The 15,255-nt window shown below is 45.3% G+C and overlaps 2 protein-coding genes across 3 annotated transcripts in view; one reads left to right on the plus strand and one right to left on the minus strand.

Moving 5' to 3' along the window:
• Nucleotides 1-3,765, plus strand: part of abcc1 (ATP-binding cassette, sub-family C (CFTR/MRP), member 1) — a 29,033-nt gene extending 25,268 nt beyond the window's left edge. For both annotated transcript variants that reach the window (XM_036552399.1, XM_036552400.1), the window contains exons 28-31: nucleotides 668-826; nucleotides 1,333-1,499; nucleotides 1,716-1,910; nucleotides 2,070-3,765. In XM_036552399.1, coding sequence (XP_036408292.1) covers nucleotides 668-826; nucleotides 1,333-1,499; nucleotides 1,716-1,910; nucleotides 2,070-2,178 — 630 coding nt within the window. In that variant the 3' untranslated portion in view covers nucleotides 2,179-3,765. The remainder of the gene's footprint in view (nucleotides 1-667; nucleotides 827-1,332; nucleotides 1,500-1,715; nucleotides 1,911-2,069) is intronic.
• A 2,785-nt stretch (nucleotides 3,766-6,550) lies between these two features.
• The window catches only part of LOC118794199 (multidrug resistance-associated protein 1-like), a 34,295-nt gene continuing 25,590 nt past the window's right edge, over nucleotides 6,551-15,255 (minus strand). The window contains exons 22-31 of the mRNA XM_036552401.1: nucleotides 13,903-14,110; nucleotides 12,934-13,244; nucleotides 11,576-11,775; nucleotides 11,174-11,300; nucleotides 9,632-9,733; nucleotides 9,013-9,159; nucleotides 8,474-8,632; nucleotides 7,943-8,109; nucleotides 7,532-7,726; nucleotides 6,551-7,080 (exon numbers count right to left, since the gene is read on the minus strand). Coding sequence (XP_036408294.1) covers nucleotides 6,972-7,080; nucleotides 7,532-7,726; nucleotides 7,943-8,109; nucleotides 8,474-8,632; nucleotides 9,013-9,159; nucleotides 9,632-9,733; nucleotides 11,174-11,300; nucleotides 11,576-11,775; nucleotides 12,934-13,244; nucleotides 13,903-14,110 — 1,725 coding nt within the window. The 3' untranslated portion in view covers nucleotides 6,551-6,971. The remainder of the gene's footprint in view (nucleotides 7,081-7,531; nucleotides 7,727-7,942; nucleotides 8,110-8,473; nucleotides 8,633-9,012; nucleotides 9,160-9,631; nucleotides 9,734-11,173; nucleotides 11,301-11,575; nucleotides 11,776-12,933; nucleotides 13,245-13,902; nucleotides 14,111-15,255) is intronic.

Consider the following 15,255-nt stretch of genomic DNA (forward strand, 5'->3'; position numbering starts at 1 on the left):
TGAGTCACTCCAATGACCTCAGGGAGTGATGCACTTTTCCTCCAATCAGTGCTTTCTTTTGGTGTGCTGTTCGCTTAGCAAGTTACTTTAAGTATTGTTCCTAGTGTGGTTCAGTGAGAAAGTCATTTCCAAGGAAGGAGTTGGACATGCTGTAAGTAAGTGTCTGTAAATCAACCACATAAAGGCTGCATACCTGGCCTATGTGGTCTGTGCTTGGTGTGTTTAACAACAGTTTTGCTAGGGGTTCAGTTTAGACCAAGTTTTTACCAGAAAATTTCCAGCTGATTTCAGGCTGCAGTTAGATGCACATTTTAAAGTAAACATTTTATGTTGAATTGCTAATACACAGTTAAAAGCACAGCACTAGGGGCCCTCTAAAGGCTCAGGGCAGGAGATTACTGATGATAACAGGAAGTTCAGACATTGTCCTCATTGCTGTGCTAGCTGTGGATCTTTCACTGCTTCCCTTCTGCTTCTTAATGAAAGCAAATCAAAGCGCTTGTCTTGAGCAATAGTAGAGACAGAAATTTACATTAGATAGTAGAATATCTGTGGCCTTCTGAGCTGAATATCTGTTCAGTAAGTAGAGTGTCTTTGCTGAAAGAAGTTGTAGACAAATAGGATGCACCCAGTCCCCTCTGACTCTGGACGTGGGTGTGTGCCGCAGGTGGGGATTGTGGGAAGGACGGGGGCGGGGAAGTCGTCCCTGACGCTGGGCCTGTTTCGCATCATCGAGGCCGCCCAGGGCGAGATCTGCATCGACGGCGTCAACGTCGCCGGGTTGGGGCTGCACGAGCTGCGCTCCCGCATCACCATCATCCCTCAGGTACGCCTGTCCTGCAGTGGCTGATCCTGGATCAGTGTCAGGAGCTCGCACTGAATGAGTAGGGGTCTGGATCATGGGCAGGGCAAGCTGACCTCAGAGCAGGATCAAGAGGTCCGAGAGCCACAATCGCAGACCCTGCAGCTCTCAGGGTCTGTGTTAGCCATTACCTTTGTGACACGTAAGCTCTGCAAATCACAGCTCTCAAAGACATCTGCTACGTAAACAATAATGGAACTATTACAGTTATCTCACATTATTCATTAATATTATCTAATAAAGGAGTGGCTGCAGGTGTAATTAGCATTCTGTATTGTTTAAAAGTACTGCAGGAGAAGATATACAGTGTGTGTATGTGTATGTAATAATGAGACTTGATTGTGTGGATGTATCACTGTGAGTAATGTGCTGTGACAGATAGTATAGCATGAGACCCAATAGTGACCCTTCATTCTATCAGTGGGTGTGTAAGAAGGAAGGGGCGTGTCCTGACTGTCTCCGCCCCCCAGGACCCGGTGCTGTTCTCCGGTTCTCTACGCATGAATCTGGACCCCTTCGACGCGTACTCAGACCAGGAAGTGTGGAGCGCCCTGGAACTCGCCCATCTGAAGAACTTTGTGTCGGGCCTGCCAGACAAACTGAACCACGAGTGTTCAGAGGGAGGGGAGAACCTCAGGTACAGCCCAACCCAGGCAGAGCCACGCCCTCTAGCTAAAGCACCACCCCACACTATGGCAAAGTTACTTATTTTCTACTATCTGTACAGTATTTCCAGATGTATTTAAGAAAGTCTGTACAGCATGTTACGTTTTTTCCAAAGGACTCTCCTCTCACTGAATCCCCCATCCCTCCTTCTCTCTCTCCCTCACTTGCCGTCTGTCTTGTCCTGCAGTCTGGGTCAGCGCCAGCTGGTATGTTTGGCCCGTGCTCTGCTCCGGAAGACCAAGATCCTGGTTCTGGACGAGGCCACGGCCGCTGTGGACCTGGAGACGGACAACCTGATCCAGTCCACCATCCGCAGCCAGTTTGAGGACTGCACCGTGCTGACCATCGCCCACCGGCTCAACACCATCATGGACTACACCCGGTACGCCTCCCTCGTCATACTCTGTATGTCTGTACCACGCCTCAGCCTTCATGTACCATGCTGCGGCTTTACACTTCGTGAAATTACATGCAGCAGGTGTGTAGAGTGAAGTAACTGCGGCAGTCAGGGTTCTCAGTGGCTCTTTTTCTCCCCCTGCAGGGTTCTGGTTCTGGACAAAGGGCAGTTGGCGGAATTCGATTCGCCGGCCGACCTCATCGCCAAAAAAGGAATCTTCTACAGGATGGCCAAAGACTCAGGCCTTGTGTGACTCGGATTCAGAGCCAAAGAGCTTTTCGTTTTGTTTTGTTTTTCTGTTGTTTTTTTTTTTCTTTGTTCCCCTATTTCCCCCCTTTCTCCAGAATATTCAGCAGTTTTATATGAGAGGTGACAAGGGGAAGGGGGTGGAGTCAAACATAACCCCGCCCCCAGCCCATCCCCCAGCATTCTCAGTCTGCTGAATGCACTCCATAGCAAGTTGGGGAGCGCCCCTTTCTGTTCAGCCACTCCCTTTCCCTCGTCTCCGAGCGTGTTGCTGTTTTTGGTTGGTTGGTTTGTTTTTCTTCTTTTCTTTATTTCCTAATCCTGCAGTGTGAAAGTTTCACGTCACTGATGCTGCTCTGATAGGTCGCTACCTTTAAAGCGGCCCATGATGTTAGGAACCGGCTTTGACCTCTGCTGCACCTCCAGGTGAAAGGCCCACAACCACTGCAGCCCTAAGAAAGCGCACTGAGCAGCCTTCCCGGTGATTCCCCTCTCAGCTGTACCGGCTGTGTGGACACACAGGCTTAGAATGGTGGAAAAAGGTCACAGCGTAATGTTTAACAGCGCGGTTTAAGTCCCAGTTCTGTGCGCTGCTCAGTTTCTGACAGTACTGGCTGCGATGCACTGTTTCTGACCAGGCCTGGTTCGACGGGACAAGGCGCCATGATCTCGTGTTCACCACCTCTCATCCCCAGCCCTTCTCCTGGATCTGATCACACATCTAAACTGTGTAAAATGCCGTTCAAACATGGAAAAAAACAGGTTTATTAAACCCTTACTGAACAGTCTTCCTCTCTGCTGTATGGGCATAGTCATCGGAGTTCAACAGTAAAACCCAGACTGTCGGTCAAGAAACTTTCGCAAAGAAACTGGTCTGGTACACTGCATTGTGGGAAGGCCGCTCTTTCTTCTCTATTTTTCTCTATTTTATGAAAGGGTCTTCAGTTTGATTGGCCACACAAAAATATTTGTGGATTCATTTTTTAGTGTTTTTTCCCCCTCAGTGTTCATAGGTCAGTGAACTCTGAAAGTGATTCTGAAAGGTCAACTAATGGTGTAGGTCACAGCCATCGCAACCATGACTATTGAGACAAGGTAAGAAACAGCACTATGAAAAAAGTAAAAAGAACAAATTTAATGTGGTGACACTCAAGGAGGGTGTCTTGAATTTGATAGCTAGTCTTAGGAGCAGCTGATTTTGTAGCAGTTCAGCGAGAAGAGTGGCAGTGTTGCGCTTATAAATTGTAGGAATCTATCACATGGGCCCTGAGGATGAGGAAAGTCAGACTGTACTATAGTTGTACTTAGGCATTTTTGCTGTGGTGTACGGAGGAGAGTCTCCGTCACACTTTATCCAGTCTGACAAGTTTATCTATCAGTGGTTCGGTCCACTCCAAGCTGCGCGTCTGCCTCTCTGTCCAGTGCAATATGACTTGAGCTGACAAAGTGTCCTCTCCACTGTCCAGTCACTGCTGCTCAAGTGGCATTTTTGTCCAATTATTTTTTATTAGTCCATTTTTGCATTCATAAATATTACGATGATGACAGCTTTTGTTTTTGCTTTGATTTGTTACGCAGCATTGATGAACGCATATACCAGTACTGTTACATATTTATATTATTGTAAATATGGCTGATTTGTATTTGTTACCTCTATGTACATTTACCCTTTTTTTTAGTGTGCTTTACTTCGTACCAGGAGATTTTACATGCTGATGTGAAAAGAAGCATAATAAATTATTATGGAATTTTTGTTACATTGTATTTCGTGTCTGTACTCCATGCCATTGGGCTGCATGGGGAGATCTGAGGTTGTCCATTTGGGTTTCTTTATGTGCACAACACTTTGCTCCTTGACGATTGACTCATAGGCATCACATGAGTTCCATTGTGCACCGTTACTCCATTACCACAGCTCCAGTAGGGGGCAGTGCTGCTCAATTTCATTGTGCAACGCATGTCCTCAGTAGAAAGAGGTGTTTAGCTGAATGTTGCAGCCCATTTTTTTTAATGTAACACTGTACCACCTGACTTTGAACAAATTCAAATGCTTGTGTCTCTAGAATTTTTCCACTTAGATTTGGGCTTAGACTACATTTATATTGTTTGGAATACATCCTGTGAACGTGTGCCTCTGTGTTTCTTAAACGAGGACACAGCATCATGAATGGATGCAATTCAACAATAAAAGGCAGCTTTCTTTTCAACACCCACAGACCAAATGTATATCTTTTTTGTGCAGTGTCTTGGACATTACCAAAATATATACATTCCAGCTGCAGCAGACCAGCACTTAACTTTGGCTGTGTGTTCCAGCATCTGTTGCAGTGGTTTTAGGCAGACAGACAGTTTTGATACAGCTGTGAATGAGGACTCCATCTGCGAAGGAACTGATACCATGTAATAAAAACATTAAATTGCATCGTAAGTGGAAGGCTGAAGGCGAACTGCCTGCAGCGTGTAATTTTATGTATGTCAGCGGATTACAGAACCTGTAGTCTTGTGGTTGAAAATGAATGGAATCCCAAAGCCATCGACTTAGCGGGAGAAAGACATGGGGTGCTTTAAAATGAAGTATTTAAGCTCAAATTTGAAATGTGATTATTCAAAGTGACAGTCCAATAAAAAACAGGATAAGGATTTTTAATCTGAAGCAAACATGGAGGAAGAAGCTAAGTGTGTGAGGATGTGCTCTGTCGTGATTGTGTGGCCTGCTTCAGCTGGTACACCCAAGCTTCTGAGGCAGATGGCAACATACTAAAAAAACAGCGGTGAACTGATGGTGCGAATGCGTCCAGGCACTGTGTAACAGAGCCTTATTTATTTGGGTAAATCCGGCAATGGGTAAGTGAGGCCTGGTTAATTCTGAAACGGGCAGGGCCACTTAAGATGCTGACTTGAACCAATCGGGGTTGTTTGCCACAGAAAGCAAAGTCCTTAGACTGTACTTGACAGTGGTGCATGATGGTACTCCCCATTATGAGGTTCATCAACAATCACTCTCTCACCACTGGATGAAACCCTTTCAAGCTGGGTCTCACCAGCACTGGGTTGGGGGTCTGGTCCTGGGTTGTGATTGGTTACTGTTTAGGTTTAGGCTTAGGTGCTCACATTGACTCCAAACACTTTGGAAAGTAGTAACTTTCCAAAGGCCTTTTTTTGCAGGAAGGTACAAAAAAATACCGTGGTGGATCCATACTGACCTGGCCTTTTTTAGTTTTTCTTAAGGTGCAAAGCAAAGTGCCCTTTGTTATGTCTCATCTATTGCAATAAACTCATCTTTCCAAAGAGCACCTGTATTTAGGCTGCACCCCTGGACCCAAGCAGCACTTCTGTTATCTTCATGGCATTTTATTTCTGTAAGCACTCCTCTGAGGTAAGTGTGCTGTGGACTTTTGAAGTATGAGGTAAAGGATGTCAAAGGTTGGGAATCTACATAAATCCAAAGCCCATTCTTCACTGCACATTCTCTTCAGATGATTATAAAAATGGACAACAATTAAAAAATTTTAATTGGTTTATTCAAGTTTTGTTTTCTAAAATACTCATACAATGTACATACAAAATGCATTGTCAATCAAAAAAGTAATGGTCTTAATAAAAAAAAAACATATAAAACATAATACAGCCTTTAGATTTATAAAAGCATTATAATGTGTTTTTTTTTCTTTTACAAATCAAGAGAGGCAAGTACAAACCTTGCCCTGTTTGGAGTCCCATTTGGATCTCTGCCCTTTGCTTCCGCTCGTTAAAAATAGCTTGGAGGTCTGAGCAGAGATACTGGAAACCAAACAAGGGAAAGACCAGATGTTTCAGAGTTGGCCTTGGCAGTTTTTTGGTTTGTTTTTGTTTTCAGCAACTGTTCAGACCTTGTTGATCTGTTGACAGATGTGAAAATAAGAGTTGCTCGTTGATGGGGGGTTACAATGCCTAGAAAAGGGAGTAGGGGTAGGCTAGAGGCTGAAATTCTATTGGACAGATTCTGCATTCCTGTCATCCCTGGCATTTTGTGCAAGAGCTGCACATTTATAGTATATCACCCTCACAAGTGTAAACAGCCATCTGTGGTGCTGTGTTCAAGTGAGCCATTCTTCGCCTGCCGAGCTTTCAGGCCTGTATTTACTTTGCCTCAGATAAATACCAAGAAATTCTTTGAGGCCGGTCCCTTGGCTCAATGTAAAGTTTCACTCCCTTCATGTTGCTCGTAAAAAGTGTAAAACCATTTCTCAGAAGCCGAATGGAGGTGACCGACTGGGTCGTGCATCTCCCAAGGCTTTCTGAGGTGAAGCCTGTGGAGATGGTGTTCGAGTTCAAGTGCTTTACTCCTTTTAAAACATTGGCGGAAACTGCTTCAGGAAATTGCTTCAGTAACGCCATGTTCTTTCTTGTCAAATCCTCGGCCTTAGATTGCCAACCTCTGTCTCTGGAATTGTTGCCACTCAGACCGGAAAGTAACTGATACATGGCTGTCCCCAGTTGGTCCCTCCAGTGCTGATGATGTCACAGTCCTCACTGAATCATCTACATGAACCTGGAGGATAGTAAAGCCCTACCCCTAATACGAGTGACGCCCCCTTTGCCAGGGGGGTCTAATGGGGATTTGGCTGTGACTCTTCAACGTTTGGGGGTTTTGTTGCAAAAGTGGACATCCTCTCCATCTCGCCCATGAGTCCTGGCTGCTTGGTCGCCTTGGACGAACCACTCTCCGGCCTCTTTAAAAGGTGGGGGGACATCCCAGTCTCTCCCCCACCCTGCACCCCCATCCCACCCCTGAAGCCCTCCAACCGTCGGGACGGCCGCTCACGCCAGCCCAGCCTCTCGGCACATCCAGAAGAAGCGACCCCGCTGGGCGATGAGTTGGGAGGGGGAGTCCATCTCCATCACGTGACCCCTCTCCATGACAATGACCCTGCGGACAGAGACGCAAGAGGTTATTCATCTGTTTTTTATGTATTTGCTAGACTGAGCTTTGTTCTGAGCATGTCCTGCTTGGACTGGCACATGTCAAGACGTTCACAAAGCCATCACTCAACACAATGTCCCATTAACCATGGTAAAAAGACACAGGAAACGTGAAACACCATGGCTCTGTATCACAGTCGTCAGGCCTATCTGAGACTGTCCTCACAAGCACTGTACAGAGTGGACTGCAACAGGCCTCCAAGCATTAGCACAAAGGCACAGACTCTTGTCCTGTGTCTGTGTGGTATGTAGCAGTATCACCTTCCTGTGTATATGTGGTATATGGCAGTCTCGCTGGGTATAGACCACACACTATGGCAAAAAGTGCAAAGCCGCAGCATGGTATATGAAGGCTGAGGCGTGGTACAGACATACAGAGTATGACGAGGGAGGCGTACCGGGTGTAGTCCATGATGGTGTTGAGCCGGTGGGCGATGGTCAGCACGGTGCAGTCCTCAAACTGGCTGCGGATGGTGGACTGGATCAGGTTGTCCGTCTCCAGGTCCACGGCGGCCGTGGCCTCGTCCAGAACCAGGATCTTGGTCTTCCGGAGCAGAGCACGGGCCAAACATACCAGCTGGCGCTGACCCAGACTGCAGGACAAGACAGACGGCAAGTGAGGGAGAGAGAGAAGGAGGGATGGGGGATTCAGTGAGAGGAGAGTCCTTTGGAAAAAACGTAACACGCTGTACAGACTTTCTTAAATACATCTGGAAATACTGTACAGATAGTAGAAAATAAGTAACTTTGCCATAGTGTGGGGTGGTGCTTTAGCTAGCGGGCGTGGCTCTGCCTGGGTTGGGCTGTACCTGAGGTTCTCCCCTCCCTCTGAACACTCGTGGTTCAGTTTGTCTGGCAGGCCCGACACAAAGTTCTTCAGATGGGCGAGTTCCAGGGCGCTCCACACCTCTTGGTCTGAGTACGCGTCGAAGGGGTCCAGATTCATGCGCAGAGAACCGGAGAACAGCACCGGGTCCTGGGGGGCGGAGACAGTCAGGACACGCCCCTTCCTTCTTACACACTCACTCTTGGTGGGGACTCAAACTATACCATACCCTACAGCACCTTTCACACAGTGCTGCATGTTCACTATTCTGTACCTTCACATAACTCACACCAAGTGCTGATTTCAATGCCAGATATTCCATTCTTACGCTATATAATCTTACATTATTTATACCAAAGACATCGTTTCCTGGGTGTTTGCCATAGCTTACATTTTACATATTATCTGGTTGCACAAGCAGCTGTTTTTCCCAAAATGATTGAGGTTAACCCCTACTCTGCAACCTTCTGGTTCCAAAACCAGTTCCCTACCCACATTGCCACAGCGGCCTTACCTGTGGGATGATGGTGATGCGGGACCGCAGGTCGTGAAGCCCGATCTCCGCGATATTGATCCCATCGATGTAGATGTCTCCTTTAGCAGCCTCCAAGATCCGGAAGATTCCGAGCGCCAGGGAAGATTTTCCAGCTCCGGTCCTGCCCACTATCCCAACCTTAATAAAGCAGGTGGAAACAATGAGTGCAGAAAAAAATTCACAACTCATTTTTGTCAGAGGTTTCATTCTGAATGACTAATTTGCTTTGCTTTGACTATTCATGAAGGGAGAGTTAGGCTTTGTGAACCCCAACGTGAATGAGGCTACCAGTTCTTAATTTACTGAATCAATCTGAATCAATCACAGTGTGTAGCTGTGGAGAGCAAAGTCTTCTGATTACTACAAGTGGGGTCAGCACCAGGTTGTAGCTCCGCTCATTATGGAGATCATGAAGCATCACTCTGCAATAAGCAGAACCCATGACCTCCAGGTCCAGACTGAAGTGCTCTAAACAGTACATCATATGCCCCCAGTCTGCAGTGTTAGTGGATAATGACCTTCTCTCTCTCATGGATGTGCACAGAGATGCCCTTGAGAGCCAGGTCCAGGCCTTTGCGGTACCGTAGTCCATAACCTCGGAGCTCAATGGTACCTGTCTGTGGCCAGGCATCGGGGAGGGCGCTGTTCTCAATGGTCCACTCTGCCTGCAAGACCCACACAACAGCTGGTCAGAACAACAAAGGCTTTACAGGGGTTCAAATTAGCAATGGGAGATTAAGGCTTCATGTGTTGCAAATCATGTATGAAACAGTGTCTATCCACAACAGAATTGGTTCAGATCAGTAAATAATTCATAGCACTCACAGCTAATTTTGTGGCTGGGGAAGCCTCTTTTCCATTGCTATTTCACATACTATGTATTAACATGTGCATAGGACATATCTCTAAAAGTGCCACTGTTTACTTTATTGTTACTGTCCACATACATAAGAAATGGGCTCTAGGTTGTTTTTAAACAACACATTTGAATAAGTGCTAAAAAAGAAACTCTGGGAATGTGTGTGGTTGGATACAAGCAGAAGTTACATCCAACCCAACACATTCCCTGGTGTTTGTGTGTTTTTAGCTCTCCAACGACCTGAGGGAAGCGAAGGTTCTTGATGTGGAGATGCTTGCCTCTTTTGGAGTGTCGGCGTACTCTTTCACCCTCTCCACCGATACTATGTTGTTCTCCACATCGGTCCATGAGCGCACGATCCAGCTCAGGATGGCTGTCACCTGAAACACAGGTTCACAGTTCAGAACATTCCAAGTCAGAGGCAGAGTGTTTACTGATGCCAATGACAGTGACCCTGTGTTTTGATTGTTTTGGACAATTAGCAAATTAATAAATTAAGTGTGCCAGTTTATATAAGTATCACCTTATGGCAGCCAAGTCCTGCTTTGCTTCAGTGTATCTAATGTGCTGTTAATAACACAAAAAACAGCTGGTTTACTGTTAAAACATATTCTATTTGTTACAGTAGGTTTTTTTAATGTAACCCTGTCTGCTTCTTACAAATAACATGTCAGTGAAGTGCACCAAAGTGAAATGCACTGTAAGACAAGAACATCAGACACAATGAAGTAAAAAAGGAATCAGCTGCTGATTGTTTCTCTGTGCTCAAGCAGGGTCGCAATGATTATCAGGTTAAAGGTTCCAGGCACCAGGTTTACATTGTGTATGGCAGCATGTCCACTACTTTACTCAGGAACATCACCCCTTCCACTTTAGATTGATTAACCATGTATCAGTGGAAATGCAAGTAATCCAAAGTGCACTGATTCATACGCAATAGACATATTTGGTTTAAGCCATGTAAAGGTCATGTCACTTGGTGTGTGCTTTTGCCAACCAGTCACTTACCCTGGGTTTCACTTTCTATCTAAATATCCTGAGAGATTCATTCATTTTGAGCCCCTCTGTTACATATATGTAAAACTGGTGAACTAGTTTTAGCTTTTTCAACAACCCACCCAGGGTGCTCCTGTCAGGGTTCCCACCCATTTTCACTGACAAGATTTCAAAACTTTTCCATGACTTTTCAATGACCTTTAATGAAATTTCCATGACCTTTCACTACCTACAAGTACCCAAATTTGCGTACTTTATTCCACAGGTTGGGCCTAATTATTAAATGACAATTAAACAGAAGTAAATTGCTAGCATTTACTGTCAGTCAAGTTGTTATCAGACAAATCCAGAGACGACTTTGGCCACTGGTTTTGATAGGATACGCCCACCTCGTAGGAATAGAACAATTTGATCACCATGCTGTCTGACAACCGAAATTAGATTTCCTATTCATTTACACTACTGAGGATGTGGTGAATGATTTGGAGGGCAGAAGGTTCATGGAGAACGAAACGAGATTGGATAAAACGTGTTTTCTCCCATCACTCTCTGCTACCACACTGTGTAATGGGAGTAGGAAGCGATCGGATTTTGTGACTCGCATTAATCCATAAAATATAGAATAAAATATACTTTATCTCCTATGCCCCTGGTATGACAAAATCAAATTTCATGACTTTTCCAAAACTTTCAATGAATTTACTGAATTCCATGACTTCTCCAGGCCTGGAAAATGGGATTTTAAAATTCCATGGATTTTCCAGGATTTCCATGACTGTGGGAACCCTGTCCTGTGTGTGCGGTGTGCCACAGAGTCTTCTCACCTGAAGGGAGTGAGACACAGCCAATCCCACAAGGCCAGGGCTTAGACTGTCCTTCCCCATCACAGATAGGACAGAGGCAGCAAGGACCAGAATACTACCGAGGAACTCCAGATTCACAGCCAGCCACCTACAGAGACCAATCCCAGTCAAAAAGCAGTCTTCAATAATAATTTACACGTTATAGGTTGCCACAAGGGGGCACTATTATGCAAAAATAATTTCTTTATAGGAAAATATTAAGAATGATTTATTAACAATTAAAATGATTAATATCACAAGATTATTTTTTTCCACTTGTATCAATCTTGCACAAGAGTAATTTCTATTTTTTTTTTGCCTTGTCATTAATTCATCTAGATTAAATGTCACATCACCGATGTCAGTTTTCCTGATGTCTCTGACCTGGTAGCCACAAATCTGGGGAAGTAGGCAGCCTGATTGTGGTCAACTCTGCGGTTGGCCCGCACAATGAACCTGGGCTGCTCGCCGTACGCCCGGATCACGCTGGCACCCTGCACCGTCTCATTGAAGTGGGTGTAGATGGGTGAGCGGCTCACCGACTCCAGTCTCCGCAGCTGGCATGACGTGGCCACATAGAAACTCTGGGAGAGGGCGACATGTTAAATGGACCAATAAGCTTCTGCATGTTACTTGGTTCTTTCTCTGGGTTTGGGTGTTATTTTAGTAAGTAGCTTCCACTTGAAATCTCACAAAAGCGCAAATACTTTCCCTCACCATCTTGTTTCACCTTATCTTCCTTCCTTTTTATCTGTCTGCTGCAGCTGTGGGCTTTCTGATCTTCATTCCAGCTCAGGACGTACTTACTTAACTAGAGCCATTGATTGGTTGGGAGCTTCAATCACCCATTGTTCCAGGTGTCCAATCAGCTGCTGGCTGAAAGGCATCTCTGAAACTTTCAGGACTGTGATTGCCTAGGATCATGTATGGATGTTACACCACTAAGAATTCCTGCCAGATGCAGCAGGTTACACCTTACTTTCAAATAGAAAGAAGCAGGACTGAAAAGACCTCATATTGACTGTTTTTGTTTTTTTCACAGCTGGCTCCATTTTATCTTCAACCATTAACTTTTTTGGAGTCACTCTATTCTAGTTGGTTTGGCGGTCTTCTCTTGATGTACTTTTTGTACACAGTTTATTTAAAAATGTCAAGATGTTCACCCAATGCACAAGCTGACCTAAGGGCATCCACATGTGGGCGCCGTGGAAACCACAGCTGCCTCAGGTCGGCCGCAGGTATATCTGACTGCAGTTGGAGCGCAAGCTCCCATTGTAGGCATCTCCGCCCGCAAGCTGTTCTGGGACGCCTTTTCGTAAATGTCTTCATTGTGTTCAGACCAGATTGAGATTGTGTGAAGGCAAAACAAGCCCATTTATGGTTACGGTTGGGGCTGGGGCTCAGGATCTTCATCAAGTCTGAAAATAACAGTGATGTTAGCACAAGCTGCTTATGTAGGCCTGCGGCTCCAGCTTCACCCTGCAGCCTGACCCCCTCTCATTGGTCGGACAGTTCGGGCTACTTGGCCCACATCTGTGAGGTCAGTATGTTCCTTCCCTAACCACCTCACCCCAGCCTGGCTTACTAGCCCGTTTCACTCCAGTTATATGAAACAACAAAGGGAGAGAACCTAAAAATCTGGATGAAACCTAAGTGGAAATCTACAATGAGCACAAAGGTTCAGCCTGGCCTCTCCTCTGGCTTCCTTGAAAAGTGGCTTCCTGAAAGTAGCTTGTGCGTACCTGGACGAAGGCGTAGAAGACAGCCAGGGGCAGGATGACCACAGCGGCAAAGGGCGTGGCCATGAGCACGATGACGCACACTTCCACCAGCTTAAACAGGTAGCCCAGCATCATCTTCAGGCCGTCGGGGATCATGCAGTCGATGGCGTCCACCTCCTTGGAGAAGCGGTTGAGGAGATTCCCACTGGGGCAGCGCTCGAAGAAGGACATGGGCGAGCGCAACACGTTGTCCAGGAGATCCAGGTGCAGGTGGCGGGACGCCATAATACCACCCACCGAGATGGCCACGGTGGTGCCAAAAATGGCCACTCCTGAAACCAGGCGCCGAAAACCAACAAGTTAGTATATGGCGCATACAACAGCCTGCCCATAGCAATGGACTCCTGTCTCCGGAGATATCGAGATCAGATTACAGCTTTCTTTTCCATTACACTTTCACAGATTTCACATTCCATCATGCCTTACATGGGTGGCAGTGTAGCATAGTAGTAAGGAGCAGGACTCATAACCGAAAGGGCACTGCTTCTGTACCCTTGGGCAACGTACTTAACCCACAATTGCCTCAGTAAATATCCAGCTGTATAAATGGATAGTATGTAAAAATTGTAACTTATGTAAATCACTCTGCATAAGAGCATCTGTTGAATGACAGCAATGTAATATAATGAGATCATTACTTCACAAAGAGAAGAGACATTGCTGCATTTAATCACCTACTATTCTACCTTATATCTTTCAAAAGAGACATTTTGGCTTTGACTAAACAGTCCAAGAGACATGGGTGATTGAGTCATTGAGTTACCCACTGACTCCCCTGACTGAGTGAATGGGGTGAAAGCAATACCTTTGTTTCGCCACTAGATGATGACAATGCACACCAATACTAAGAGAGTTGAATAAATCAGTAGCAGCCCCTGGACAAAGCCTGTTCTAATATCAGATTCTTGAGGTGAAGTGACACCCCCTGACCTTGCGCAAATCCGAGGGCTCCGAATACGCCGAGCTTGAGGTCAGCGTCGACCTGCGTGCCGTTGACGACGGGGTCGTCAGCCCACATGCTAAGCCAGTAGTTGTAGGACAGCGAGGCGGCCTGTTGGAAGGCGTACAGAAAGATGATGGGCAGGATGAGGGCCAGGCCCACGGTCCTGAAGTACTCCGTGTACATCTCCAGCTTCACCTGCGAAGACCGAGAGAGGCCTGGAGAGTCAGATGTACTGATTAAGAACATAAGAACATAAGAGCAAACGACAAGAACAGGCCATTCGGTCCAACTAAGCTTGCCATTACAATTAAAGAGAATCCAAAACTGCATCAAGTCTGGGCTTGAACACAGCAAGGGTCTCTGCGTCAACTACATGACCTGGCAACCTATTCCATGTATTGATAACTCTTTGTGTAAAATAGTACTTCCTTATATCAGTGCTTATATCAGAACTTACTCTTCACTAGTTTCCATTTATGTCCCCTTGTTCTACAGACTGAACTCACCCTAAAAAATGTATTATAATTAACCTTATTGAGTCCTTTTATATATTTAAAAACCTCTATTAGATCACCCCTAAGGCTCCTCTCGCTAAGTCTAAATAGGTTACTATTAAGTATAGTAAGTACTAAGTATTTAAGTATATAAGTAACTTGAGTCTTTCCTCATAGCTTTTACATTTCATGGAAGTATATTTCAGGAACTAATTTAGTTGCCCTTCTTTGAACTTTTTCAAGATCCTCAATATCTTTCTTTTACTGCGGTGCCCAGAACTGCACACAATATTCCCAGTGAGGTTTGACTAAAGCATTGTATAATTTCAATATAATCTCCTTAGATTTATAATCAATACTTTTGGCTATATATTCTAACATTCTGTTGGCCTTTTTTACTGCTACAGCCAACTGCCTAAATCCTGTTAGGCTTGGGTCAACTATTACTCCCAAGTCTTTTTCAAATTGAGCACATTCTAGTTTTTTCCCCCCATGAAGTAGTCTTGTCTAAGGTTCTTATTTCCCACATGCAAGACTTACCATTTAGCTAAATTTAATGTCATCTGCCAGGTATCTGCCCGCTTTTGGATGCTGTTTAGGTCTTCCTGTATTACCTTAGTTGATTCTATACTGTTTGCTAGGCCCCCTAGTTTTGTATCATCTGCAAATTTTACTGTTTTACTACTAACCTCTGCATCAAGATCATTTATGTATATAAGGAATAGCAGAGGCCCCAGGACTCCACTTCATACAGGACCCTGCTCTGATACAATACCTCCCACAGTTACAGTCTGCTTTCTATTAGACAACCAACTTCGAATCCACTCCTCCTGCTCCTGTAATTCC

The sequence above is a fragment of the Megalops cyprinoides genome, chromosome 19, assembly GCF_013368585.1.
Source record: "Megalops cyprinoides isolate fMegCyp1 chromosome 19, fMegCyp1.pri, whole genome shotgun sequence".
Taxonomy (NCBI): domain Eukaryota; kingdom Metazoa; phylum Chordata; class Actinopteri; order Elopiformes; family Megalopidae; genus Megalops; species Megalops cyprinoides.